At 38.1% G+C, this 27,687-nt stretch overlaps 1 protein-coding gene across 1 annotated transcript in view; it reads right to left on the bottom strand.

Moving 5' to 3' along the window:
• The window catches only part of ADAMTSL3 (ADAMTS like 3), a 188,784-nt gene that overhangs the window by 15,468 nt on the left and 145,629 nt on the right, over positions 1-27,687 (bottom strand). The window contains exons 17-23 of the mRNA XM_032982930.2: positions 21,551-21,680; positions 20,293-20,485; positions 19,376-19,555; positions 18,429-18,582; positions 13,014-14,094; positions 10,789-10,916; positions 10,334-10,462 (exon numbers count right to left, since the gene is read on the bottom strand). Of these exons, the coding sequence (XP_032838821.2) occupies positions 10,334-10,462; positions 10,789-10,916; positions 13,014-14,094; positions 18,429-18,582; positions 19,376-19,555; positions 20,293-20,485; positions 21,551-21,680 (1,995 nt within the window). The remainder of the gene's footprint in view (positions 1-10,333; positions 10,463-10,788; positions 10,917-13,013; positions 14,095-18,428; positions 18,583-19,375; positions 19,556-20,292; positions 20,486-21,550; positions 21,681-27,687) is intronic.

Below are 27,687 nucleotides of genomic sequence, written 5' to 3' on the forward strand. Positions count from 1 at the left end.
TTAAGGGTCTTTTTTCCATTTTACCCCAGCTTTCTGGCTAAAGTGTATCATTCTCAGACATGTTTTTCCTTTACAGTGTACTTTCCATGGCCATTCAGGCATATATACTTACTATACAGATGGGTTGAGGAGGTGTTGTGAGGATGCTGAGCTATTTTAATCTAAGGCCTAGAGGTCTGCAGTCAGACTACTCTCACTGGCACCAAAATCCTACAGTACAATCAGAGCCAAAAATAAGCCAGAAGCAACATGGTCGAGATGGGACTGAAGTCAAAAGATTTAAACTCAAATTCCACAAAACACAAAAATGTTTGGAAAGGTTCAAATTTAAGCTTTTAACCTGATCTTCTACCAAACTTCAGCCCAATATCGCCCCATGATGCAGTCCTCTCACCACAGCATTCAGAAATGTACCTCATTCCTGAGATTTAACTTAAGTAAAGTATTTATTTCTTCCAAACTTGGTTTGTATCCTAGAGTTCATCCTGGAAAAAGTGCCATGTCTCTACTGTTCTACTCACATCTCATTCAGAGCCTTTTAAAACCTGAACTGGAGTTCAGTTTGCAGAAGAAATCTGCAGAATAGCTTTCCCTCTCATTTTAAGTTTGAAATTGGGTATCTGTCACACACCTAAAACTTAATTTAAGTTATAGCAAATGGTTCCTCGTTCCCTCTCCAGAGAACTGTATACATTTCTCTATTGGGGAAATAAGCAAGCAATACCACACACAGGTAAATCAGACCATTTCTCAAGTGAATAATGTGAATAAACATAAATTCTAGGCCTAAGGAGAAGTATGGACAGAGTCCTGCATGGCAGTCCAGCAACCACTCCAACTGAAATGCACAATGAATCCATCCAAGCAATGTTAGGGGTGCTGTCACTTATAGATACAGTCTGGGGGGGAAAATCCATGAAAAATGTTCAGTTAACTACATCATGGAAAAAACAACACTATTATGCATTATATGTGGTAATCACGCACTGTCATTTTAAAACAGAGTTAATGTTATCTAGATACCTTCAGGATGCATGCATAAACAGGAGCTTTTTGAGCTGAAAATAGTAGTGGAGATAATCACAACAGTCCTGCATTGTACTTTACCCCAAATTACTGAGAAGTAAGATTTTTATCTAAGAGTTAATAATTTTTATGTGAACTGTATGCGGAGTCCCTCTGATCTGGACCCTTCACAGTCATTCTGAGCACCCTCCAAGTTCTTGCATTTCACTGTTCCCTTTCTTTCCCCAGTCTTTGTGTTATGAGGACACCAGTTCACTATCTGAGTGGGAGACATTGGACTATCTGCTTAAGAACAACTGGTATTTGCAATCTAGCTCCTTCTCTGTCCATTTTCATGGGCTTTTGGTTAGGTTGCCATTAAGAGTATTAAGGCAAATCCTCAGCTTGAGCCCAGAGTTAAGTAAAGAAGGAAGATCCCTTTCAGAGGGGGTAGGACTCTTCACACTCTGAAGTCAGGACATAGCTGTATGCTAGAAATCAGAGGCCTCATACCCTGCCTTTCAGGGGAACCCAAAACCAGCAAGCACAAATGTGATATAAAGCTTTCAGAGTTGTGCATCCAGAGAGATGCAGTAGAGAATCCAGCCAGAAAAAAATGTTTATTGTGTGGTGCCAATCCATCCACTGATAGACACCCTGTAAATGGATTAGAGAAATAAAGCAGAAGAAAAAGACATGCCTTATACTCCAGCTCCTCTGCATTCTTCTGCAAAGCAGTGTGTACATTTCAAGCTCTTCTGGACAACTTCAGTTTATCTGTATACTCATATTGCCAGTGAAAAATCATTTTCTGCCATAACACTCAAGAGAGACACTGAGCTCTTGTGAATACTGTCATTTCTGGAATTCCTATCAGGAGAAACTCTTACTGTGGGACAATACTAAAAAAAACCTAACAAAACTATTTTAAGGTGTGCATTTACCTTTTTAATAGTGTTTGTGCATAACAGTGCTTTTCATAAGACTTCTCATAGCATAGTGCACAGCACAAACCCAGTATGCAGTCACCATTTATACATTTCAGGTGAAAAAGCTTCCATCATGCAGATTTTCAATGTTTTTCCTTTTGAAATTAAGACTCCATATTTACTACTCCTGAGATAAGGCTTTTGTTTCCTCCTGGTATGCAGTGCTGCACACTGAGTTAGGTCTCATCTACCAGCTCCTGTGAGAAAGCAGGCAAAGTATACAATTCCCACATCCCTCTTCTGATAAAACTCTTACAGTAGCACTGTGAAAAGCACTGATTTTCCAACACAGAAATTGCAAGATAGAGTTCAAGCATACCTTCAGAAAGCAAGAAAAGCTCGAGTTTTTTCTATGCTAATAGTTAAGGTCTAAACCCAATGCTTTATCCTTTAGTATTTATGAAAATAAAACTTCAAAAGTTTTAAGTATCATTTTCTTATCTAAGTAGAAACAAAACTAAGCAAAAACAAGCCAAACAAGCAAGGTGGTGTTGGTGTTTTCTTTCTTTTTTTTTTTTAAGTAGTTGAAATTATACTTAAGCTTTGGGACATATTTGTAGAGCTTCATGGAAGACTTTGTCGTTTGCACAAGGTTGAATTTTACTGCAGATGCTTGACTCTCCTCAGGGACTTTACATGGACAAAACCAACATCCATACTGTCTTGAAAGGCCTTTTCCATTACAGAATTGTAGCAAGAAGACTATTAACAGAGATGTTTAAAAGCTAATTACATTAAATTTTAAAAATGTTTCCTCCTCACTGCTGTAATTTTCTGCCCTCTGTTCTAAGAAATTTTTACTGTTGTCACTTGTCCTTTCACAGACGGTTTTAAAATGAGTCTTTCCTTTCACCTTACTGTCAAAATTTAACACATCTACATAAGCTGCTTCTACAGAATGGCTCCCTTGCTGTATCCATCAGAAGACACTAACCATTCTGGGAATAATTTCCTAGACCTTCTCTTCATGAAAATAAGTAAATCTTCCAGTTTGTAATTCTGGAAGGAAGTCATTCCCTATCTACATCCAAGAAAATATTACTTTCAAGCTGAAGAATTCCTGGTTTGATCCCCAGCCAGTACAAAAAGAGGAAGAGAAAAGATGGCCTGTAGCCACCTTTGTTTCCTTCGTACCCCACCTCCACACAGGTGCAGCTGAGGATGAGCCCAAAGGTATCAACTCACCCAAAGTGCCAAAGGTTCAGAATCCCTGAGTGCAATTTAGATCCCAGTTATTCAAAAGTGGAGATCCATCAATGACATCAGCGAGTAGCAGAATCAATCATATCCTATGGCTCCAAGTCAGGAAAGCACTTGAGCATAGAATTAAATCCATCCCTATTAGTGAATGCAATTAAACACATGCTTAAAATTAAGGGTGGCTGTAACTGTCCTTCACAAACAGTGACACATTCCTGAAATTGGGCCTTATTAGTCTCAGAAAAAACTTAAAAATCAGAATCTTACTCTTGCAATGGATCTGAGTCCTCTGATGTTAAAAATTTCTACTATAGACTTAAGTGGCTATAAAACTTCAAAATTAGTTTAATCTATTCTTCTGACCTCAAATACAGGTTATTTTCCACTAGCACTGGAGCAGCTCTAAAATACTCAATGTTCCATGAAAAAAGTAATTTTCCACCATGAGTGGCCCTGGGACAGCAAATGTTATGGAAAAAAACTTCAGCTCCGGATGGGACTGTGAAACACGTGTTTAAAAAAAAGAAATAAAAAAAAAAAGGAATCCGCACTATAGGGTGCCCTTAAAATATTCAGTGTTCAAAAACAAATTTCCTCCAACCTTGAAAGCCCTATGAAATATTACACACCATAAAAATCTTGGCCTGCTAACTAGTTGCTCTAAAACATTGGATATGTCTTCAGAAATTTTTCCCCCAGCTATGTAGAATCTCATAAAGTATTCTGTATTTCCCATTCAAGAGCAAGGCAGAACTGTGCTGGCACAAATCACATTCTGCTGCACTTCGCTAAAAGTTTACCTAACTTTAGAGGCTAAATTTGCATGTCATCTTTCAGCAGAAACTACTCTGGATCAGTAATATCCACAATGAATGTCAACTGATTATTATTTATTCTACACTCACTAACACCTACAGTGGATTTAGCGTAACTTACAATGCAACTTCTTTGATTGATACATCTTCATATTCTCTCCAGCAGAAGTCACAAAGTGCCTTTATATTAATCTGAATTATGCTTGAGCAACCAACTGCTAGTGAACCCTAAGAAGCCTAAACCATGCTGCTACTGAAATTACTTGTATGAATCTTGCCAACTTCACCAGGAATAACAGTCTTGGCCAGAGAGCCAGCACGAGACATTTTGGCACTTGGTAGGATCCTCCAACCTGCCCCCTGATACTGCCCCATTTTCTCACAATCTTTCAAAGATTTTACCTCTGCCTCTTTCTACCAGCCATGTGACAGCCCCTCTTCCTAGGTGGTAGCAATATCTGGCAGGATTTCAATATATTTACTGACATCTGGTGACCTCCTCAGAGGGGTTCCTGAAGCAAGACCCCTTCCCATCCCACTCCCGCTACAGCTCTGTCGGGTCCTGTTTAGTTCTCTGGCTGTGAGCTCAAGGAGAACTTGATCTTTTTTCCAGCTGCAGAAGTTTAAGGCTAGTATTTTTCAAAATCAGGCATTTCAAATAAGGCAACTATATTTAGTCAACTAAATAAGAGGATCCGAGTTAAATACGAACTCAGAAACGACTGCTAGGTGGAATTCTGTAGTTGACCCCCAACAAAGAGTTAGTTGGTGTGCATTAGGGCAATTCTAGAATTCAGCACTGTTATCAGAGACTCTTTGTCCAACTGGTTAGTAATTATACTCCCACTTCATTGAATAGCCCTGCAATATCACCAATGACCCAGACACTTACAGTCATAAAGTAGATACATGTTCAGGGAATTGGAAAATATAATTTTATCAGAAATTAAAGAACTACACAGGAATTGCCATTCTAAGTCAGACCTGAAGTCCACTTAACTCAGCACCATGTGGCCAATGATGGGCACTTGGGGATGTGTAGGCAAGGAATACCAAAATAAAGGCATTTACTGAATGACCCTTCCCTCAACATATCTTCCCAGCTTCCAGAACCAGAAGTTGCACTTAGACCATCATGCTTGTTTCCTCTAATATTGCTCTTCTCTCTACCTTTTCTAGCACTACTATATCCTTTTGAGATGAGATTAGCAAGTTGCAAACAGGATTCACCACAGCTTTAGGCAATGATCAATTTATATTTTCTATTCTTTTGTCCATTCCTCTGCCATTAGTTTTGACTGGCTGTTATGGACACCACCCAGGGAGTGTGCTGGTGCTCCCACAGAACTAACCACCACGACTCCACAAATCTTTCTCTGAGCGGCAGTCATTCAGATACAGCCATGTGCACATGTCTATATTTAAGGTTATTTGTTCTATGTACATTTTTTCTGCAAATATCAATTCTTATCTTCCTTTTCCCTCATTTAGCTATTAAACATTATTTGTGTGCTCCTGCTGTGACTCTTTGTAGAGAGTTTTAGATCTGATTAGTCTTTATAAACCTTTATTCTTCACAGTTTTAATCAACTTTTTTTTTGTTCACCTTCTTTTTCAGAACTTTTATTAAAATGTTGAACATCACAAATCCCAGAACAGTCTTAGGGCAACCTACTGGTAATCTCTCTCCACTGTAAAATTCAACCAATTGTCCCTTCCAGTCATTTAATCAGGTACTAACCAATGAGCTAACCTCTTTTACACTATGAGAATCTGTTAAACTTTGCCTAGGGAAATTCTTCACAGCTTTTTGCAAATTTAAGTAGGAAATATCAAGGGAATACCCACGTGCTTGATAGGTATTCCAAGAACTCTAGTAGATTTTTAAAACTTTACCTTCCTCTAACACAATCCATCTTAACCCTTCCTGAATTAGGAATTTGAAGGAATCCCCTGCTCCAATAAGGAAAGCTGGGAGAGCAAGAGAGAAACACACACCTAAACAAGCATTGCTATGCTGTAAACTGTTCCAATTTATGTTTTTTCCCCTCATGAGCTCCGTAGGCTGTATCTACATTAGCAAGTAGTGAAGGGCATCAGGAATGTGCTTTTAAAAAGACATAGTTGGTATCAAGGTCCCAAAACACACCCGACGTGTGTTTGGATGAGGGTTGCTTTGGACTACTTGGTGAATCTTGCCTGGACTCTTGGACTTAGTGCCCATCAGTATTTGGAAAGTAATAGGTATAGTCCCCAGGGACACCCTTCAGTTTAGTATATCCAAAGCGATTCAGTTTCAGGTTTCCAGACTGTTGCAAGACACAAAGCAAAGCACAATTAAGCTTCTGAAGTACATCCTTCAGTTCTTCCCAGTTATGCCTGATCCAAACAAAACTCTAATGTAGATGCACTTATAGTAAAAAGAAGTATAAGAACAAAAGATTTTTCTTTTATTATACCAATTACAAATACTGTCATTCCTCCCTCATAAAATGAATCTGTACTTACCCCTTTAAACCTCTGAAATCCATTATTAATATCTTTCAGAAAAAGGTACAAAAAACCTAAAAGAAATGAAAAGCCAGAATCTTATCTATTAAACTGCTATTTTTCTTCACTGAGATGTCTTTTGAGGGGTTAAGCTTAGAAGACAAAGAACAGCATCAAAGTTACATTTGGAATGGTGTGGGTAAATGAAGGAACAGATGGAAAATCAAATTCTTGATTTAGCTGGACCTGTTTCAAGTTCCAATACTGTCAGAAAGTAGCTGGTCCATCTTTGTGAAACGTATGTGCAAAAAGATGACCCTGATTCAAGAGGGTGTGTATTTCTCACATTTTTTTTTATCAATATGTATTCTTATAGAGCCAAAATACATTCTCATGAATGCAGAATTTGGATTAAGATGGAGTTTCTACTTTTAAAAAGACTCTGTGCCAAGATATTTCAGAGATGCAATATAATGTATATAGTATAAACAATCTCAATTCCGTGTATGTCCCTTCTACCGTCTCACCAGCAGGTGGCAGGCAATGCACATTTTAGACATTCGTTTCCACCACCACCCTCCCCCCTTTATACTTCAACTTAGAACATTCAAGGTTTCACAATAAATGGAGTCTGACAGTTTTAGTTTATTTTACTAATAATCACAAGACGATCTTTTCTGCAAATACAATAAATGTTATCCAAGAGCAATTTGGAGCAATCAGTATTGATATTTATACCATGTGTGTTGATTGAAAAGCACTTGGCTGTAAGAATGGAATATGAATCTATCCAGAACGTTATGAATATCTTTTAGCATATACTCGAGTAGGAGCTACAAAAGTGAATTTTATATTAATTAGTTGAAAAATAGTTTTGCTATAAATTAAACAGAGAAACTAAATCGATACTACTAGCTTCAGCAGTTTAGCTAACTTTGCTTATTCTTTGATGTTCTTCTACTTATTAGGATACTCTGCTCTCTAGCATTTCAGAATTTTTTTCAATCTGAACGTGATTTTTGGAGTGTGCAAGAAAGACCTGCAAATGGACAAAAAGAACCAAATCAGTAACAACAGAAAAAGAAAAAACCTGTAGTCAGCTGTCTGACACTGCATGTAATATTAAACTTCACATCCTTCCCACTAAAACCATCAAACAGGAGCTGTCCTGTGTAACTCCCTAATGAACCCAGAGCCTCTTAAGTGGAATGTGCTTGGTTCTCTTCAGGCCTTGAATGATTAAAGGGTGTACTGTACAGCCATTAGCCAGCCCACAGAGGAAGCCGGGAAGCATATCTTTCCTTACAACATCACCTCTTCTCTACCTTTCACAACTGTCTTTGTCAGATTGTTGAGTAGGCTGCTACTTCTTTCAGCTGAAGTTCAGCTCTGTGGCATGATATTCTCTCCTAAATGAACCATTAACTTACCATTTTGCATATGTCCAGAATTTTTACATGTGTTTCAGAAAGAAAATTCCTGAATAGACCTTATGCTGCTAGACACAAAATGTAGAACTCAATATGTGGATTTATTCACAGAGAAAACTATGGTTTGAACAACTATAAAAAAGTACTATACGTTATTCAACCTATAGAAAAAAACCCACAAAGGTCATTGCAGCCAAGAAATTTAAAAGTAATTTAAAAATTCTGCTAGAGGCATGGCACTAATATTTTTCACACACACACAGACACCTTATTCATTAGATGGTTCTTATAGAGAACTATTTTGTGGGCTAGTAAGAGTCCAACAGATCAGATGTATCTGCTTGTCGCCACCGAGAAATCTGCATGAGTAATATCTGTGTAGAAGGATCCTGAATAAGTATGTAGCAGAACATGAAGAACACACAAATTCTTATGTAGTAATACTTCACTCAGGACAGGCAGAGTAGTTGTCATCCACAAAGAAAACACATCCTTCTTTCTGAGCATTCAGGAGGAAGGGCAGTGAGGAAAAGGTGCTCCAGATCTAGCCAAGGTGTCCCTAACACTAAAAGAAAGGCTCTATCTTACAATTACTTTTACTGTTTATTCTAGGAGATACTCAGTTGATAGACAGTCACATTCAATAGCTGTCCAATGGAATTTTTACTCTAGATATTAATTGTAAAGATTTGCAGTGGGCTATTACTCCAAGGAGGCAAGAGATTATTACTGAAAATCAACATATCATGAGGAGAAAAGGACTCTCGCAGATTCACATTGCCTGTTTGTAGGAACAGGACCTTTAGAGTGCATACAAATAGTAGTATTTTTTCTGATTCAGGCTCTTGCTTGTCTGATAAATCACATGATGTTTCATCAGCATTCACAACAAAGTTCTCATCCTACTGCACTGCAAATGGACATATTTTTGGGTCCCACATATTAGACAAACATAACGGCATAAAGTGCTGTTAAGTTCAATCTTCTAAAGTCAGTGGTTTATTACTTTTCATTAAAGAAAGGAGATCAGAAAAACTCTGCTTACATCATTGCATTAAGTTTTTCTGCTTCTAGGTTTAGTGACATTTTAAGACATGCAAGCTCTATTTTATTCACAAACAGTAATACTTCCTTGGCAATGACAGGATATAGAGCAATTAGATAAATCATTTTTTAAGTCAACACGGGTGTTTTAACATAACTAAAGTTTGGCTCACAGATGTAGACAATTCTAAAGCATTTGGAAATCTACAGTCCCATGTGAAAATATTAATTTATATTTAAATTGCTAACTGCTTACCCATCCTAACAATATTAATATTAACAGTGTGACATTAACTCTCTGCTGAATTTGAGATGTAGGTCAGTTATACATAGAGTTGCCAAACTATAGTTGGAAAATATTACTTCATCAAAGAATTAGCCTTGGTACAACAGTGAATAGCAGAGCCACATGTCCTAATATATGTCAGCCTGGCGCCACTATTGTATGCAGAACTATTTGCACATACATATATATTTCTATCACTACTCTGGTTCAGTATCAACATGCCTTCCAATATGCACTCCCCCAGCAATACGAATGTGAAGGGCACACTGACTTCTCTAAGTCTCTCTTTCCACTCACTTGCAATGTTGATTGTTATTAGCCCTTTCAGACATCTTTAACAAGGCACAGAAGGCTGATTGTAGCTTATTAAATACTTGACAGAATACTGCTGCTGTGAGTTAAATCTTACAATTTAAACTTAACAGATAGTAATGATGAGATTAAAAAGAAAATATCTACCTTTCCAACAAAGGACTAGAAAATAAAATGAAGCAGTGATCTGCTTAATGCATGTAGCTTCTGATTAACACTAACGCTGCCCCACTGATGTTGAGCTTGAAAATATCTATACGCTCTCATGGCTCAGGACTTTCCTTTGTTTCCTTACTGCAGCTGCAGACTGATGGCTCTAAAAGGTAAGTTTACTTCACTGTCAGGTTTAAAGTTCTATTAAGCTATGGCTGGAGATTTCATTTTCAGTTTTAACAATAGTCTAGACATATGTGCATCTCAAATAGGGATAAGGAAAGTTCTCTGATGAGCAAGTCAGCTGGTCATGCTTGCTATTGCAGCAAGATTGTCATTCACTCTGGTGGGCTTTGAGCTCTGTAGTGGAGCCTCAGACCACTTCATGGAAAGAAAAGTACTTTTAAAGGAAAGTCTGTCTGAACATATACATGTGTCTGTAAATTAAAGTGACAGATAGCAAAGAAATAAGACTGGTGTGGGTGACATGCCTAATAAAACATGACTAATGATCAATGATTTTCTGGCTTCACTGGTAATTTCTTTCAAGATGTGAGGTAAACTCCTGATTCCAACATTACAAGAAACTTCAGTCCAGTTCTTGCTTACCTTTTGCTGGACATTCAACCATAATATTTGCTCCAATTCTTGCCACGATCATACCTCCAACAACTGCTGAGACACTGGTGGCTTCCAGATTTGTAACATTTAAGACAGAGGACAAGATGACAGGAATCTCTTTGAAATTAAAGGAATAATCAGTTTTAAAAGCTTTATTCAACTTTTAAATATAGATCCTGTATTTAAATTCATCATGTTTGGAACAGAATTAAGTTTGCAAAGCAGCAGCCAGAAAATACAGGTGAGATAGATACAAGCAGACTGAGTTCACAACTGCTGTGGTTTTAGAGCAAAAAGACCATCTTATTGCTACCTATTAAATCAGGCAGAGTTTCATGGATTGCCAGCAAAATAAACTGCTTTACTCTAGAGTGGGGATGGGTGCTTATAAATTAAAACAAAATAAAAATACATGCCCAATTCTGTGGATGCTACAGTCTTACCTGCACGCAATAGCAATGATGTTTCCATATCAAAACCAAAGTCATTAACAGCCAGGCATCCATATGTACCAAGTTCCTTTTGAGTAGGATTCTGAATCTGCACTTTCCCAACAGTGTCCAGGATCACCCTGCAGAGTATTCAGCAAAAGACAAGAGTTACTACTCTGGGACAAACACAGCTGAATCTTCTTGCAAGAGTTACAGATCCAGCAGCAGAATTCATTTGAGGAGTTTACCACCCTAGACCAGTGCATGCAGTAGCAGTTCTGCCTCCTCTTTGCTGATAAAAGGGGAGCTCTAAGTGATACATGCATGAAAGATTCTTCTGCAAAGCTGTGTCCTAGTTGCAGACCTTTGGAGGACAGCAACTTTGCTACTACAAACCAGAATCCCTTGGGAACAACAGCATGACTAAATCAGACTACCACAATTAAAAGTATTAGACTTGGCAAGAAATCCATCTCTCCAGAGCAAGCTTGGTTTTCAGCAGGACTGGGGAATTCACAAATGTACAGACTGATCTGACTTCCAAATTACTGTCGTTTTTTTGTGTTTGGGGTGTTTTTTTAATATTATCCTCATTAAAGCTAAAGTCTTCCACCAAAACCCCACAAGTGTCTTGAATACCTTGCCTGCCATCTGAGGGACAAGATACAAGAGCGAGAACATCGCAGGCTGGGCAAGAGGCTGAAAATAGCAGCCTGGACTTTTCCCCCTTGTTACCTTTCTCAGCGCTAAATTGTATGAGTTACGCCATACACTCCTCACTCCAAAAAAACCTGTAGCTCTGGCATTCTCCCACACTGAATACACTTGCAAAAGTAAGATGCACAAAGACATATTAAAAATACTTGTGTCTCAACAAAATAAGCCACCTCACGCATGGCTCAAGTACAGCTGCCTCTGCAACAGATAAACAGCCCATTTACCTCCTCACATTCTTTTTCAGATGTAATGCTATTAACATCACTGGATTTTGCAGAAACACACATTTATATGGATTTGTGTATAAGAAACCTTACTGTAAAAAAAAATAGGAAAGAAACCTACTTTGCCAATGTACCCCTTAAGTGCAAGAATATCAGTCTGGGCTAAAATGCAGGCAATATATGAAAGTAGACATCAGTAATCAAACAGATACTCATGAATAAGCAAAACACCATCATGTCCAAAAAAATGAAAGTATCACTTGCAACAAATTAATGGGAAATTAAACGTATTTCACAAAATAAACATAACTGGTGGGAGCTACATGGTTCCAAAAATATTTGCACTTTTAAAAATGGCTTAGTTTTGGTGTCTTTTCTTTAATTGATAGCCCTGCAGAAGTATATTTTTCTTGGCAGTCCAGTTAATCAGTTAAGCATGTTGGGAAATATCCGAAAGTGCCTTTATCATTTCAGAATCATTTTTTTCATTACTCAAGAGCTAGCTGTAATTCCAAGGGGCTCACACACAAGGTTAAAGTTAATATTATCAGGTGAGCTTCTAATTTATCAGCAATGAAGTAGAAGTATTTGCTCGGTCTTTGCTCAAGACCAAGCAAATACCTGAATATTACACACACTTGCTGTACTTGTTCTTCAGGTATAGTTCTCAAATACGATGGTAATACAAGTCCTTTATTATTTTGTATTCCCCTGTCCTCAACAGAAATATTTATAAATTCTATTGAAAAATAATCCACAAAAGCCCATTCTTTCTTTTTAAAATGAAGTTATGCAGCTACAGTTATACCTAAACATTTATTGTGTTGAGGGATGGTGAGGGTACCAGTGATATTTTCCCTCCTTAAAATGAGTAATAACTAAGACTTCATCTATAACATGGCAGAAGATTTTAACATGTTCCCACTGTATCTGGAATCTGAAAAAATCCAATAGGCTTCTTAATTTGAGTACAAATCTGTTCATTTTGTGATACAGCTGAAATGAATAAGGCAGATCACAAAATACGGTTAGGACATCCAAAACACTTCACTTAGTAAAAGAAGTCAATCCTCCCACATAATGGGAATGGACATACACATGGATGTTAGCAAAGCCAAACAATGTGACAGACACTTGAAAGAAAAAAAAAAAAAAAACAACTTACTTGATGGAAGGTACAGTGTTCACGTTTATCTCATTTTTACAACAGTATGTTTTAATATTGCACAACAGGGTGGATTTTTACAGTTGATAGCGACATAGTAAGTCATTCAAAAATAGAAGATATTTACTTACTTCTCCGAGGCTTTTAATGTCTCGCCATCTTTTGTCCAAGTATATTTCACTTCACTAATACCAGCTGTTTCACACAGTAGGTTGACAGCATGAGTATTCTTGGTCAGAAAAACTGTATTTCCAATTCGTACAGTTACTGTTTTGTTGAAGGAAACTCGAGGAATTTCCTTTTGCCTCATAATAACTGGAACCTTCTGGTCAAACACTAACTTATCAAAGGTTTTTGTGCTGAAACGTTCAGATTCATTTGGTGATTTGCCTGTGAGTTTTGAGGCAAGTTTCTCATCCTGGGCCCCCTTCCATTTTTCAGTAGTTGGTTGTGGAGGCCTAGACAATTCAGCAACTAACTGATAAATGACCTGGGATGCCAAATCATCACTGACTTCTCCAGTTTCAATAAGCTGACTCATGTTCATTATCAGTTCTTCAAACTGCACAGTGTCCATGCTGTATGCGCCTTGGAGAACTGCTGCCTCCAGTCGTTTATTCTTGAATTCACGAGAGCTGAAGTCTTCTGCTGAATTACTCCCAAAGGTATCAAGATTTCTCAAAAACGGCTGATCATTTACTTGCCTGTCACCCAGATAGAGCTCATTCTTCTTACTCCACATTTGCCACATTTTGCTCATTTTATGCCATTTGGCCCCAAAGCTGTTGGCCTCATTGTGATCTGTATTACTGGTCTCACTGGCATGTTTTCTAAGATTTGGTGGTTCTATCAATCTATTGTCAGTACCAATGAGTTTGAGTACAAATGTTTCATGCACAGAGCCTGCAATACACCGGTACACACCAATATCTGTAGCTTCAAGACTATGTATTTTCAGCGAGCCTGACTTGGTGATGCCAAGTCTTTTAGAGGTTTGTAAGTGCTGTCCATCTTTCTCCCACTGGATAAGGGATTTCTGGAACCTTCGGACAGGGCACTTAATTACAACCGATGTTTTTGGAAGGAGGTAGGCTCGGCTTCCTATGGTAAAATTAATACGTTTTTCTTGTCTTGTTTGAATATAGACTCTGTGAATACTGACAATCTGAGGTCCATGAGTAGAATACTTTTCTGGAAGCTTTGGTTTAATCTCTGAAAGAGAACAAAGTGTTGAAAAGTATCTCATCGTTGGCACTCATGCTTACAAAATCTGCCTTTCACAGAATGCTTGACAGAGCTTTTCCTGACTTTGTTCAAGGCAGATTGCAACATGCTGAGCTTTTATCTGAGTCACAAAAATGCAAAAATATGAACAACACGAAACCATAACATTCCACTGCTCCAGCCAAGAATTCTATCGCTTCTTCTCCAAATCTCCTAACAATAAAAAGATACAGGCAACACATACCTTTATGAAGGACATGGATGGTGCACACATACATAAATGTATATATACACGTATTATATAATATATTAATCTATACTATATATATAATCCTATTATGGTTATATTTCCTGTATTTCCTACTGCTGTCTCAGAAAGGCTAGGCATGACGGGAATGGAAAAAGCTAATCAAAAAAATTTGAGCACATTATCACTTTCCCCACATTTGAGCACTGTCGAGTGCAGAACGACCTAAATAAAACAAAGCCTATCCACAGAGTAAGGCTCCCCCTTGACTGTTATTTAAATTGTTGGCTGGCCATGCTGGCTGTCTGATCGACTCAGGCCAAATTGATAGCAACATAGGAGGTGAAAGAAACAGTCAATGAATACACAGTACATGCAACAAGCAAAGCCACCCTGTAATCACTGGCTGAGAGTAATTTCTTTGGGTTGAAAGATGAGTTGCTCACAGGGTTGTGCCAAGGAAGTAGGGAAGGAAAGGAAGAAAGAGAGAAGTAATTCAAAAATTTTGAGAGACTGAATATAGTAATCAGATGAATTGACAAAAGTAGACAATAACAGCGTGAAGCTTCATGCAGACTGGGTATGGAGACAGCGGGTACTATGAAGCTCCCCCTGCACTGCACTGCAGGGACTGAGATGCTGAAAGGTTTCTGGGGAGCTGCTTGAGTGGCTGCCCCCGCAGGCAGGCTTCCCCAGCCTGCGGGGTAGGCACACTGGAGACACCACCAGAACGACTGCAATGTTTCAGATACCACTGTGCTGACTCACTGCTGGCAACTACTGTGCCCCACTTTGATCAGTAGATCTAATCTTACTAAGCAAACCCTCGACAGGTGAGAAACAAAGCGCTGTGGGAGGCATGGAGCAAGGGCACACACACCCCCCCCCCCGAGTTTGTTCCATGCAAGATGAAACTGGCCAGCTGGGAAGAGTCGGAAACACTCTGCGTTAGTGCTAGAAAACAATCCAATTGTGTTTGGTGACCCAGCTTTTTGGTATGTGACAGGGAAAAAACTCAGAGCCTACAGAATGAGTTGATGAGCCAGGAAATGGACACACAAACAAAAATGCTTCTCAGCCTGCCTGAATCTGAAATCATTACTACTATTCCACTTGGTAAGTACATAAATAAAATGACAACTACACTGATGGCACACAAATGATATTTGAAAAACTACATGCTTCTTATATACATATGCTTCAAATATGCTGTGAAGAAATAGGTGAAAAGCTAAATGCTTCAAGCATTCAATAAGTGTGTACACTGTATGAACTACACCCCAGAGTGCATTCTTATGCTTATAAAACAAAATGGTTATTTTCAGTGTTTTGGGTAATGAGTTCAGACCTGTGGGGATATCATGGTTTCATAATTACATAGCTTTTAAATGTGTATTCGTTATCCAGATACATGGTTCCCTCAACCATTTCACATGGTAGAGCAAATAAATTGCTTTAGGCACTCAGTTTACTAAAATTATTAAAGTAGTGTCCTGTTTTTAATAAGTTATTGGGCCCCAAATATTTATTTTTAGGGAAGTGTTCCAGTATTAAACCTTCCATTTCCAAAATCCAACTTACAGACACAGTAAGTGTAACTTTAAACACACAAATTAAAATACTTCAGGCTGTGGTCTGTTTACACTAGTAATTCCAACATGGAATTAAACCCAGTGCATACTTATAAATATGTTAACAAGTCTCATCCATTTCATTTTTTAAAAAAAGAAAGACCACTAACTCTCATTAGCAGTTCAACACTAAAGGGTGTGTATATTTTTACTGGTGACTGGTGAGCAAGGCTAGGAGTGAAACAAAGTTCAGCGTTGTGGATGGCAGGCCATATAAATATATAAGGTCATATGAATATATGAGGCCACATAAGTATGCATTTTGTAGATCCTTAGTATCATCCAATCGTGCAGCTGCTGAGGTAATGGACTGTTTGGGAGAGGTTTTTTTCCACAAGGTAAATCTTGCTTAAGGATTAGATCGTACTGGAGCCATTGGATCTCATTATCACCTGGTACAAATCCGCCTGTGTCTATGACCTCTGATGGTCCTCTACAGCTTTAGCTGGGCCTCAGGTCCTGGTGACCTCAGGGCTAGACTCGTGTTATTTCCTATTTCTCAGAACTCACAGTCAGGAATGTTTCTGAATTAATAGGATTTATTAAGTAGAAATCAGCTACAATTACTAGTCCCAGGGTAAAAGATTGTCTAAAACGTCTCAGCACTGTCATAAGACAGTAAAAAAATGAGCTCACCTGACCCACAGAAGCATAGTCTTGAGGAGGCACATTCAGAAACACTGCTCTCAAAGGCAAGAACCTCTACCAGCACACATGCCATGCAGCACACTACTCTTCACTGAGCCTGCTTCAGTCTTTGTAGCCAGCCATCTACTTGACCTAGGGCCAAGCTACATTCCTGCCTTCTTTTCACTTCCCCTTCAAGGCAGCCTGAACCCGTGGCTGCAAGAGGAGATGCCTCCTGCATGTTCCTGTGAACCCAACGCCTGGTGCTGCCGCTGCCCTGGCTCCTTCTGCAAAACCCAAACTGGAACTAAGGGTACAGACATGTCTCACACCTTGCCCTGCCCTCCTGTTGCATATCCAGAGCATTGCCAGCTGCAAGGGCTCCCTCATTTCAAACAGCTGTGGAGATGAAGGGAGAGGACAGTGATTCTCTTTTATAACTTTGATCTACACCCACTCAGTACAATCGCATTCCCTCTGCAGTCCACTGTCCTGCTTTCCTGGTACCGTGGTGGTAGCTGACAATGTAACTTTAATATCAGACTTTGCTAAGAAGTTTGCAAACCAGCTACACTGCCATTCAACTATCCACAATTAATTAAATTCAGATAGATATGCAGCTCAAAATATTTTATTAAACCTTATGCCAAGGACATTCCTGAAAGTCCACAGGGCTTTATTTAAGTGGAGTTTTGAACCTCGGGATTTTGGCATGTTAATCTGAAATGCAGGCCAGGAAAAGAAGTTTCATATTATGTATGAATCAGTAATTATTCTATTTCTTATTTTGTTTTGTGAATAATTTTTAAAGGAAAGCTTCAAAATGTATAAAGCAGCTATTTCTTGACAGCACTATGAATTGGGTCAAAACACATCAATCTCTGCGATCAAAACCACACCATTCATGAAGGCTTTTGGTTTTTCCCCCACCTCAAAACTAAAAACTCTCCTTTTTTCCTTTCTTTTCAGTGGCCTGCTCCCCAAACCTACAAATGAATACCCTCCTTTATAAAGAAAGGAGAGCACAGGTTCAGACTTAAGGAACCTGCATTTAGAACTGCATGTTCTAAATTACTGTATCTAATTGAACATACTCTATATCAGTAAGGTATTTCCATCGGTGTTATACATATGCAATTAGTGCAATTACCACCAGTATCATAACGTGACTGTGCCCAGACTGTACAATTCCCATAGACAGCTTCTTCTGAAAAGATTTTTATACAGACAGTAATAAAATATTGGATTTTTTTAAGAGTGTTTGTACTGCCATCACTTCCTGCAAAGTGCATGAGACTGGGATTCTCATTTCTACAAGGAAAGATAGAAATTATACCTAAAGTTCTCACTGGCACAGAGTTTCAGGTTTTGAATTCCACCACTCTGAGTGCAATGTCCAGTGTAATGCAAATGTACAGTGAAAAGACAGGCCAGAATTGGATTTTTATCTTTTCTAATGTCTTTTGTAATTCATACTCATTTTATTGATTTTTTTTTTTTTTCCCAAGTTGGGATAGTATAAAGGACAAGGAAAAAACCAGATCAAATGTAGGTAAGTATGAAGGTGAGACGTATATACTGTTAAAGTGTATTCAAAAACTACTTTGTTAGATCATAACCTTTAATTATGACTGGCAGAAAAAAAAATTAAAAACAATCCTGTTATTACTGGTCTAGTAATTATGATACTCAGTTTATGCCAGACTAGTAATGTTGTGAAAGTATAGGGAGATGAGTGAATTAACCCATATACAGCCTTTTCTCTATAAATAGATCATTCCAAATTAGCAAGAAACGACAGAAAGTAACATACTTACTGTTGCAGGCATTCATCTGACAAGACCTTACAAGCAGTGAAGGAGACAGACCGCTACACATTGATCCATTTAATGTGACATATTGGCCTTTTGCTGTTAGGTTTTGGCAGGCAAGTTTCCTTCTCTGGATTCCAACACCACAGCTTACTGAGCACTGCGAAAGGAAGGATGCAGTCAAACTAAACTTGCTGTCCCACACCACACATGCTAATTTTAAACTATTTTGGTTTGGGTTTTGTTTGGTTTTTTTCCTTCTGAGAAAGAGTGCATACGCTCTAGTTCATATGTATCTTTGTGTTACCCAGACATTAAAGTCCCTCTACTTTTCCAGGCAATAAGAATGTAAGGTAGATAATTTGTTCCAGCAAGGAACTCAGGAACAATTAAAATAACATGACAGTATTTCTTTATGCCCAACCACGGGTAGAACAGAGCAATGAGTTCCAGTATCTAAATGAAACAATTCATCACGTTTCAAACAGCCTGTGTCAAGTCTCTCAACCTGGTCTAGTTTGTATTGCACGAACATTTAACTGCAGCTTCTAAACTCACTTTCATAAATCTTTTTTGAATAGGGAGTGGTAGGCAAGCTTGCATTAAATGGGAAAGCAGGACAATGTACTCTAGAATAATGCAAAGATTCACTTTTTGGAAGCCGTACTATAAAATAATTGACAGCTAAACATGTCTGGTAGAATGCATGCAATGCATTATGGCCTGTCCTTCAGCAACTCAAACACAGCTCAGGAAAGGGGATGTAATTAGTCTGGTTGTAGGCAGAGATTAACAGCAACTGTATGCACAGTTTAGTCCAGGTATACACCTTGCAAAACCTTCAGCTACACTGTGAATTTATTGCTCCAAACATCTTATTCTCCCAAGCAGAAATCTTTAGACCCCATGTTGCAACTGAAGGTTTTGGCTCACCTTTGCTGGGGGCTGCTTACCTTGGACCACTCTCCTATGACCAGCTGAGGAGGACAATCAACTTTTGCACATGATTTACTAGTTGGAAATTTAGGTTCCTGGCAGGTGTCATCAGAGTGTTTCAGGAAACTTCCATCTGTCAGCAGCTGTTTACAGTACACTTTGCGGGTCTGAATCCCTCCTCCACAAGTACGTGAGCACTAAGGAGAAGAGAACATAGCATGTACACCTGTGTGGACATCTGTGCTCACCCACCACACTTACTGTACACAAATACTGTAAGCCCTCACCCTCCCCCAATTACGCTTTCTTGAAAAATGAGATCTACTTTTAATTAAAAAGCAAGCAGCACGCAGAAAATTCTTCTGTTAAAATGTTCAGCTAATATATTAGAGATGATGAGAACCTAACTGCTAAATTAAAGTCACACCACCTGAATGCAATTAAGTAGTTAAAATCTTAAAGAAAAACACACATCTTGCACATAGATCTGCATATGTCTCACATCAGATAATATATATAGTGGGACTTTAGGAAACTTTGTCCTTGAGACAAAAAAAAATGAAGCAATGTCTCCAAAAGCAGATTACTGTGTTTGCAGAGCACAGTAAGAGAGGTGTCATGTGCAGTAACTGGTATCCAGCCTTCTGAAACCTTAAAAAGGACTTTCCACCTCATCCCGTGACTACACATTGGCATAGCAGTCAAAAGTAGTTTTGGCCCTAATTTGGTTTGTTCTAATGAAATCAACTGAAACGCTTATATACCAAAGTTTAGGAGCTACCTTTCACATTATTCCAGCTAGAGAAGTTAAAGTAAGTTGCCAAAGGAACACATTTACTATTCTATAATTTAATATTCTATATATTTAATATTCTATAATTTAATATTCTATATATTTAATATTCTATTTATTATTTCTATAAGTCAGTCATACCTGTTGCCATTCCTCAACATGCCAAACGGGGGGACAATCAATCTGGTTACAAGCTTGTAAAGAATGAGGCTTTTTGTCTTTGCAGCCTTCAGCAGCAACAGCAGATCCTCCTGGCTGCTGGCAGTACACATCTCTCGTCTGTATCCCAACCCCGCACGTCGCGGAGCAGCGTCTCCAGGGGCCGCTTTGCCACCTGTTCCAACCACACAGCCAAAAGCTCACATTTTAGCAACTCGCCTCGGACTGGGGAAGGAGCAACCATACCCAAACAGACCCCAGCAAAAAGTAACTGAAGGCATAGCTATTGATAGCTGGCTAAAACATCCCTTTGGTTTGGCTGTAATGCAGAATTATAATCTAGATTTATAAACTTGCAGGTAACATGGAAATGCAGAAATTAAGAACAATAAAGTAATGAAGAATCATTTCCAGACAAATTCAACTCCAGCGTTTACTTCCAGAATGCTCCGCATAAAAACGCGGCCTGTTGGCAACCTTCTGACATTTACATTTATAAATGTAAATATATAAATAGACCTTTCTTACATTTACAGAACTTCCTTTAAATGTGTATATGTTTTCTATAAAACATCCTGTTCCTGTTAACTTCTTCCCTACGTTTTGCAAGAGGAGGCTTCCGCAAACACATAGAAACAATATGCAAAGGATCAGGGACGTCAGAGATCAAAAGAGGGTAAATAAGGCAGTGCATGTCAAAATTTCACATATGGCCCTTTCAAGTGACCAAATTAACTAGGTTTTCTTGGTTTTGGACTGGGTTTGTTCTTTTCCCAGAATCTCCAAATAAACATAAGAAGCCATAAGAACTATGTGGGGCTACTAAAGAGCATGAAATTAAAATAACTTTACATCATAATTTCTTTTTTTTTTTTTTTTTTCCCATTCAGTAAGGATAGAAAGTAAACATTCTCTGTTTTTTGTGAAATTGCCTTAGAATTTTCCTTGTACCACTTGAAGAATTAAGGCTGTTTTTCCAACTGTGGCAAATATCTACACAGAAGAGAGTTATTTCAGAAAAAGTTCCCTATTTTATTAGTGAGATGTGAAGAATGGAAAAGGAGTGAACAAGACCAAAAAAAAAACCCCAACCCCAAAACCTTGTTAAAGACAGAAGTAGTGAAATTTCATCCCAAAGCAAGACCACAGTCCTGCAATCTGAACCTTGAGAAAGCCAATGTTTATTTAAGTCATATTAACCCTTTCTTTGCCACAGTATGATTTCATTATTACAGTGTACCTTGGAGGGCAAAGCTTCATATTGCAAGTACGAGTCATTGGTGGTGGTCTCTTGGAATTGTCACACAGGGTTTCATTGACGGCTTGTTTTGTCTCTACATGCAGACACATTGCAATGGCTTCTTGTGTTCCTGAATGAGAAAGGAAAATTCTCATGAAACACAGAGGGAAGAGATTTCTGTAAAGCTTCTTCTTGAATAATACTCAGTAAAAAAGCTTCAAACACTGAATTAGACAGCAGGCTTAAAAGCAATGTCTCAAGTCAAAAGGAACACAAAGAGAGTTTATGTATTTAATGCTCAAAAGGTATTTATGAATTGTATCTAGCATTTTACTTCTATGGTATTTAAAAGGCTTGATTTGACATTCAAAGTCTCTGAAGACCAATGGAAAATAGGATTCTCTGTCCACCACCAGATGCTATATCTGCCTGGTTCTGTAGTGGTTCCAAGACAGCTACTGGTGGTTTCATTGCCAAAATCAGGGTCAAAGTGATTCCTTCTTGCTCACCTTGACTTTAAGGAGCTGAAGATCTGCAAAAAAATTAATAAAAAATGCAGAAAACTTGCATAACTATAGTCAGCTGACTGGCTGACTAAACTCAGAACCTTTCTCATAGGGGCTAAGAGGTGCAATGGTTTTGCTGAAGGCAGCAAATCTGACACAGCCTAGAGCTTTCCTCACTCTTGACCATCCTTGGCACCTTCTGATCTGCAGCTCTTGCTACCTAGATCTTATTACTGAAGCATGAAAGATTACAAATACTCAAATCACTATGAGTCAAAATGAAACATAAGTTTGGTTTAGAACAAGTCAGCAAATACACATTTTGTGAACTACTTTTATTTTAAACCTGTGTAATTATCCAATTTCATATATCGTATTTTTTAGTATGAAAGCCTTGCTCAATTTCAAAGTGCACTCACATGTGCATGAAAGAAAAGATGGTTTGTGAGGTACTTGGGGGATCCTGTGTATCTGGGATGTTCTATATAAGCAATGCTAATGATCATAATCCTGTAGAACAAAAAAAGCACTGAAATAATAAAATACCTATTTTTGCTTCCAGGTAAAAATGGCTTTTGAAGAGTCAAAGTTTAAAGAATTTAAATCCATTGCCTTCCTATCTTTCACTTATCTCCAGTGATTTTGTAAGGATACAAACTTGCTTTCAGCAGCACGTTGTATTTCTTTTCTTACCACCAACTTCTAAGGTTTCAAAGGGAGTTGCATTTTTAACTAGAAACCTTCAGTAACCACAGTATCACCTGTGACATTACCTCAAAACATCACCACTATTGTTACACAAAGACTGTTACAACCATTCCTGCTTCTGTGTCAACCGTGCGCGATGGCTGGTTTCTTGGCACTGTAGATCACTAGCCATTCTGATTTCAGTGGGCTCGATCAAATATCCTACACTGAGAGTTTCATCTCCATGACAGTGGTCCGTATTTCTCTCCTTTACAACACAGTCATGAGCACTAACATTCTTTTCATAAACCAAAGCTGTTCCTTCTACCCATAAACAAATCTGATACAGTCCAGGGTATCACCCAGCCCAGGCCACAATCCCTCTTTGTGGCGCTTGAAACAGTCCAGCAACTTCAGACACTTCAGCAGGAGTAGACCAGCAGTGATTTCCTCAATAACGTAGATTCCAATTTTGTTCAGGCTCTCTGGTACACCTCTAGATCCCCTCAGGGACTCATTTTCAGTTCAGAAAGACCTTCTTATATGAAAGCTTTGACTACATCTACAAAGTGATGAATTTTTATAGAACAGAAGACCTGGCCTTAAATATGACTGACAACCTATTCAGTTCTCTTATTGATAATCACATTAACATAGAATACATGCATTGAGTAAAAAGTATTTAACTAGCAAGGCTGAGAATGAATCTTTAATAACAAATACCATGACTATAATGAGGACATGAAAATGCGCAAAGATGACAAAACAATAAATAAATATTTTTTTTCTTGAACCCTATTATTTTATTGCAGACTGACAACCAAGGGAATCAAACATTTTCTGTCCAACTGATCCCCATATATTTCTTTAACAGAAGCAGCTTCTCTGTCCCCTGACATAGGAAGTGCACAGCTGACTGTCTACAGGAGAGAAATAAAGATTTAGAAATTGTGTTCTGGCAGAAACAGAATGACATTACCAGACAAACAATCAAGCACATATCAAGCATCCATATCATCTCTATTCTAGGTCAAAATCTACCCTGTGCTACCAACCTTCAGTTTTGTTGACCTCACTGTGTTCCTGTTGATGCTGCTTTGGAACAGGTTGTGAAAAGTAACATCTTCTTAATATCTCACACAAAGCAGGGGAATGAAATGAGATTCCTTTCAGGCCATCTAAACTGGCAATAATCCCATGGGAACGTTTTATCTCTGTGTTACAAAAACTAAATTGGCCAGGCAAATGAACAAAAGGCATGTCGTACCAGGTGATGGTTTTTGACTGCAGCATGCCACCTGGAGTTCATTAAACCACTTCTGCCTTGCAGCATGACCTACCTAGCTTTAACTGTGTTACCAGAAGAAAATGTCAGTGTGGTGTATCTTTCATTTGACTTAACTACAGGGCACAAACTGCAGTAGTGATTCTTGCCCACAGGGGCCTTATTGAAAGAAAAATGGCACCCTGTTTTGATGCTGTACGTTCAAAACACATATTAAAGACTTGTTAAAAACATACCACTCCCTTCCTGTTCGTTGGTTCTGAGTTTGAGAACTCTATTCAGTAAATAGTTACATTTAATTGATGCAGCATTTGCTTGAACTTAACTGTCAAAATGTCTTGACAATTAATCAGATTTCTCACACAAAAATATAATTTTCCATTAGTTGGGAAGTTCAATCACTGATAAATTTCTTATTCTATGTCAATTGGAAAATGGAAAAATCTATTATTCAAACAAGCAAAGTTTTATATGTATGACTTTCCTGGCTTATAATATAAACATAGTAGATAATTTAACTAAAACATTATGTATGCAGCAGGGAGCATTAAGTATTTTTACAGTAATCTGATGCACTATTGTAGTAATTATCCTACTATTCAGTGAAATAGAATATTTTCTATTTTAACCCAGCATTCAAACCACATACATTCACATTCTTTTACAAGCTTTTCTGTGCAATGAAATACACAGTGCATGAAGCTGTGTTAAAAGATCAGAACGCCTGAAAAAAGCCCAGACTTTTTGTTTCTGCCTTTTCTAGAGCACAAAGAAAACAGGGGTGGAAAGGTGCTGTGCAAATGGTAAGAGGGTGGATCTATTCTCTATACCTGGAAGAGGAAGGGCAGTAATTTATTTCTATCAGATAGACTCAGTTTGGTGACTGCTTAAAAACATGTACTATCAGCTGAAAATAACTCAGAAGAAATGCCAAGCCCTACGTAGGCTTGAGAGTCTCTAAATCTATCGAAACTGGCAATCCTATTTATACTCCTTCTATAAAAAAGTAAGCAGTTCATGTCCACAGGTAATGAAACTAGTGATAGGAATAACCAGTTATCAAATTGCCTACAACACTATCACAAATGCTCTCAACTTTATATGCGAGTCTCAGAACAGTCAGTTTTCCTTAAGAACCCTTAAATTTGGCTAGAATCCATTAATTTTCTAACTCTCAGGTTTCTTATAAATAAAATGGTAAACTTTTGGCCATTGTGGTCCAGACAAAAGCCTGAAAACACAACTTCACTGCACCCTAAAGCTTCCAAAGCCACAGACTACAGAGGAAACAACAGGAAGTGCACATGTATTTATTGTTTAATCTCATTATTTTGAAGCCAGTGTAATGACTTTGGGGGGCCTGAATTATAATTTCTGAAGCATGTGGAATATAAATAGTAATAATTACACTGAACTACTAAAACTCTGCTTCTTGCAATTAAAGGTACTTTTAAGCAGGGACTCGGAATATGTTCAGATATTTTTTTAAATGGAAAACATCCCTTTAAAATACTGTAGAATAGTTAAATGCCTGACAACACTAAAGAAATACAATATATTACAAGAAAAACATTTCTTCTCCTCGGGCATACTGTTTATTCTGATAATGACTATTACTTCTCACTGACAATATTATGAAAATTAAACTTATGTTGGTGGCTCTCATATCAGGGCCAAAGTTCTCCTAGACTGAAAAAACAAAAAACATTTTGGGAGAATGAGGGCAAATCCTGAGATCCCCGAGCACACAGTTGGCTTATTTTCATCTTGGGATTTCTTCAGGCACTAAAGACAAAATAGATCTTTAGGTTTCAGGATGGTTACAGTTTCCCATAGATGTTAAAGGTGATCTCTGCCTCATGACAAAGTGGCCTCGACAACTTTTATTTGCACTCAGGGAAAGACTGATGAAAGAGGTACTAATTATGCTAACAGACATAACAAAACATAGCAGTCCTAGAAACCTGCAAGTTTTATGGCGCTCAATATGCTGTGTGACAAGCCCCACAGGCTTGGTGCAGAAAGCACATGAAATGACCAAAGACTTGTTTTACTAATGCTCTCTGACTATGATGAATTGGAAAGCAAAGATGATGATTGATAATGCCTTGAAGATAGCTCTATCTCTGTAATTCTAATACCTCAAAAAACGTTTCCATCTGCATTTTTACATCTGCTTTGGAGAGAGACCGAAGAAGAGTCTGAATTAAAAATGTAGTCTGTGTGAGGATTTTCAAAAAAGGTGCAAGTGACAAGCACTGAAACAGAGATCCAGTCCTGCTCAAAGAGTGGCTATAAAGCTTTCAGCCTACTTAGACCCTGCAGACTTTTCCCTCCTTCAGAGAGAGTCAAGCACTAAGAAATGGGGGTAGGGAGTTCTGAGGATACAGAAATCCACAGGAATTTATTTTAATAGCCATTGCTAGATATATACATACTAGAGAAAAAGTACCTAATATAATTTACATTACACTGGGATATTCCAAACTCAGACATTTATTCCTTGTAACGAAAGAGTTCATCTAATTGAAATGAGATTCGAACATAAAACTTAGCAGAAATGGATCAGCTCCTTTGAACTACACAATGGAAAAATAGTAGACAGTGAGATCATTAGTTAATAAGTTGCAATAAGTTGGAAACAGAAGAGATGTCTGGTTCCCTTAAAACTATTTATCGGCAGGTAATTTTTGGTCTCTTTGAAAGCCTTTGCCAAGGCAGCAAGAAGACCAGAACTGATAGAAGGAAAAAATCACGGCTACCTCACTAGCATAGCAGCACAGGGACTTCTGAAGCTGTTCATTGATAAAATATCCTGACAACTTCCCACATTTCCCAGGAGCATCACATAAGAAAAATGTCTAGACATAGCACCAGTGATACCACAGAAGTCTCAAGAACACAAACAGATATTTTCTTTCAAACTCCTTCAAATGGATCATTTTTATTGCATATCAAACAAATGGTTAGGTAACTGTGAACACCTATAGGACAGTTCTGGTTCAGGCAACCACACAAATTCATCAAAGGGCCAAAATTCAACAACAGAATTCACACTCATCTCCCTCTGAAACAAAATTAAGCTGAACGTGGGATTCTGCTCATCAGTCATTTTAAAGTTCCTTTATGCTGGCAAATAAAACTACTGTCCTCAGTACAAGCTTCTTAAATTACCATCAGCTTGCACTCCAAGTGCAAGTTTTTATGTCAATGCTTTTGCATGGAAAAACTCAGATGTGAAGGAGCAGGCAATGCGAACATGCACATGTGCAATAGCAGGCAAAGGCTAGAGATTATTTCCTCCTAGATGTCTGCTGATGTCCTCAAAATTCAAAAACTCTGGAGTTTTAGAACACTTCTGACACAGATACTGGCTAAGAAGCAGTAGCAAAGTAGATTTAGGATGGCAATGAAATGACCGTATATTACAAAAAGCAGCTGAGATATGAAAAAGAGAACTGAAAATTTATTAACAAAAGCCTTGTTTCTGCTTTAGAGTGCCATTTCCTCATTTCTAAAAACAATTCCCTCATTAAAATGAAGAAACAGAGACACTTGGTCACAATAGCTGCCACTACCATCACACTTGTATATATACATACTTGGACTATACCCTCTTCTACCTTGCCAGGCACAATGCCCATGGCAGGTAGTGGAGG

The sequence above is a fragment of the Tyto alba genome, unplaced genomic scaffold (genome assembly GCF_018691265.1).
Source record: "Tyto alba isolate M040663 unplaced genomic scaffold, T.alba_DEE_v4.0 Super-Scaffold_41, whole genome shotgun sequence".
In the NCBI taxonomy this organism is placed as follows: domain Eukaryota; kingdom Metazoa; phylum Chordata; class Aves; order Strigiformes; family Tytonidae; genus Tyto; species Tyto alba.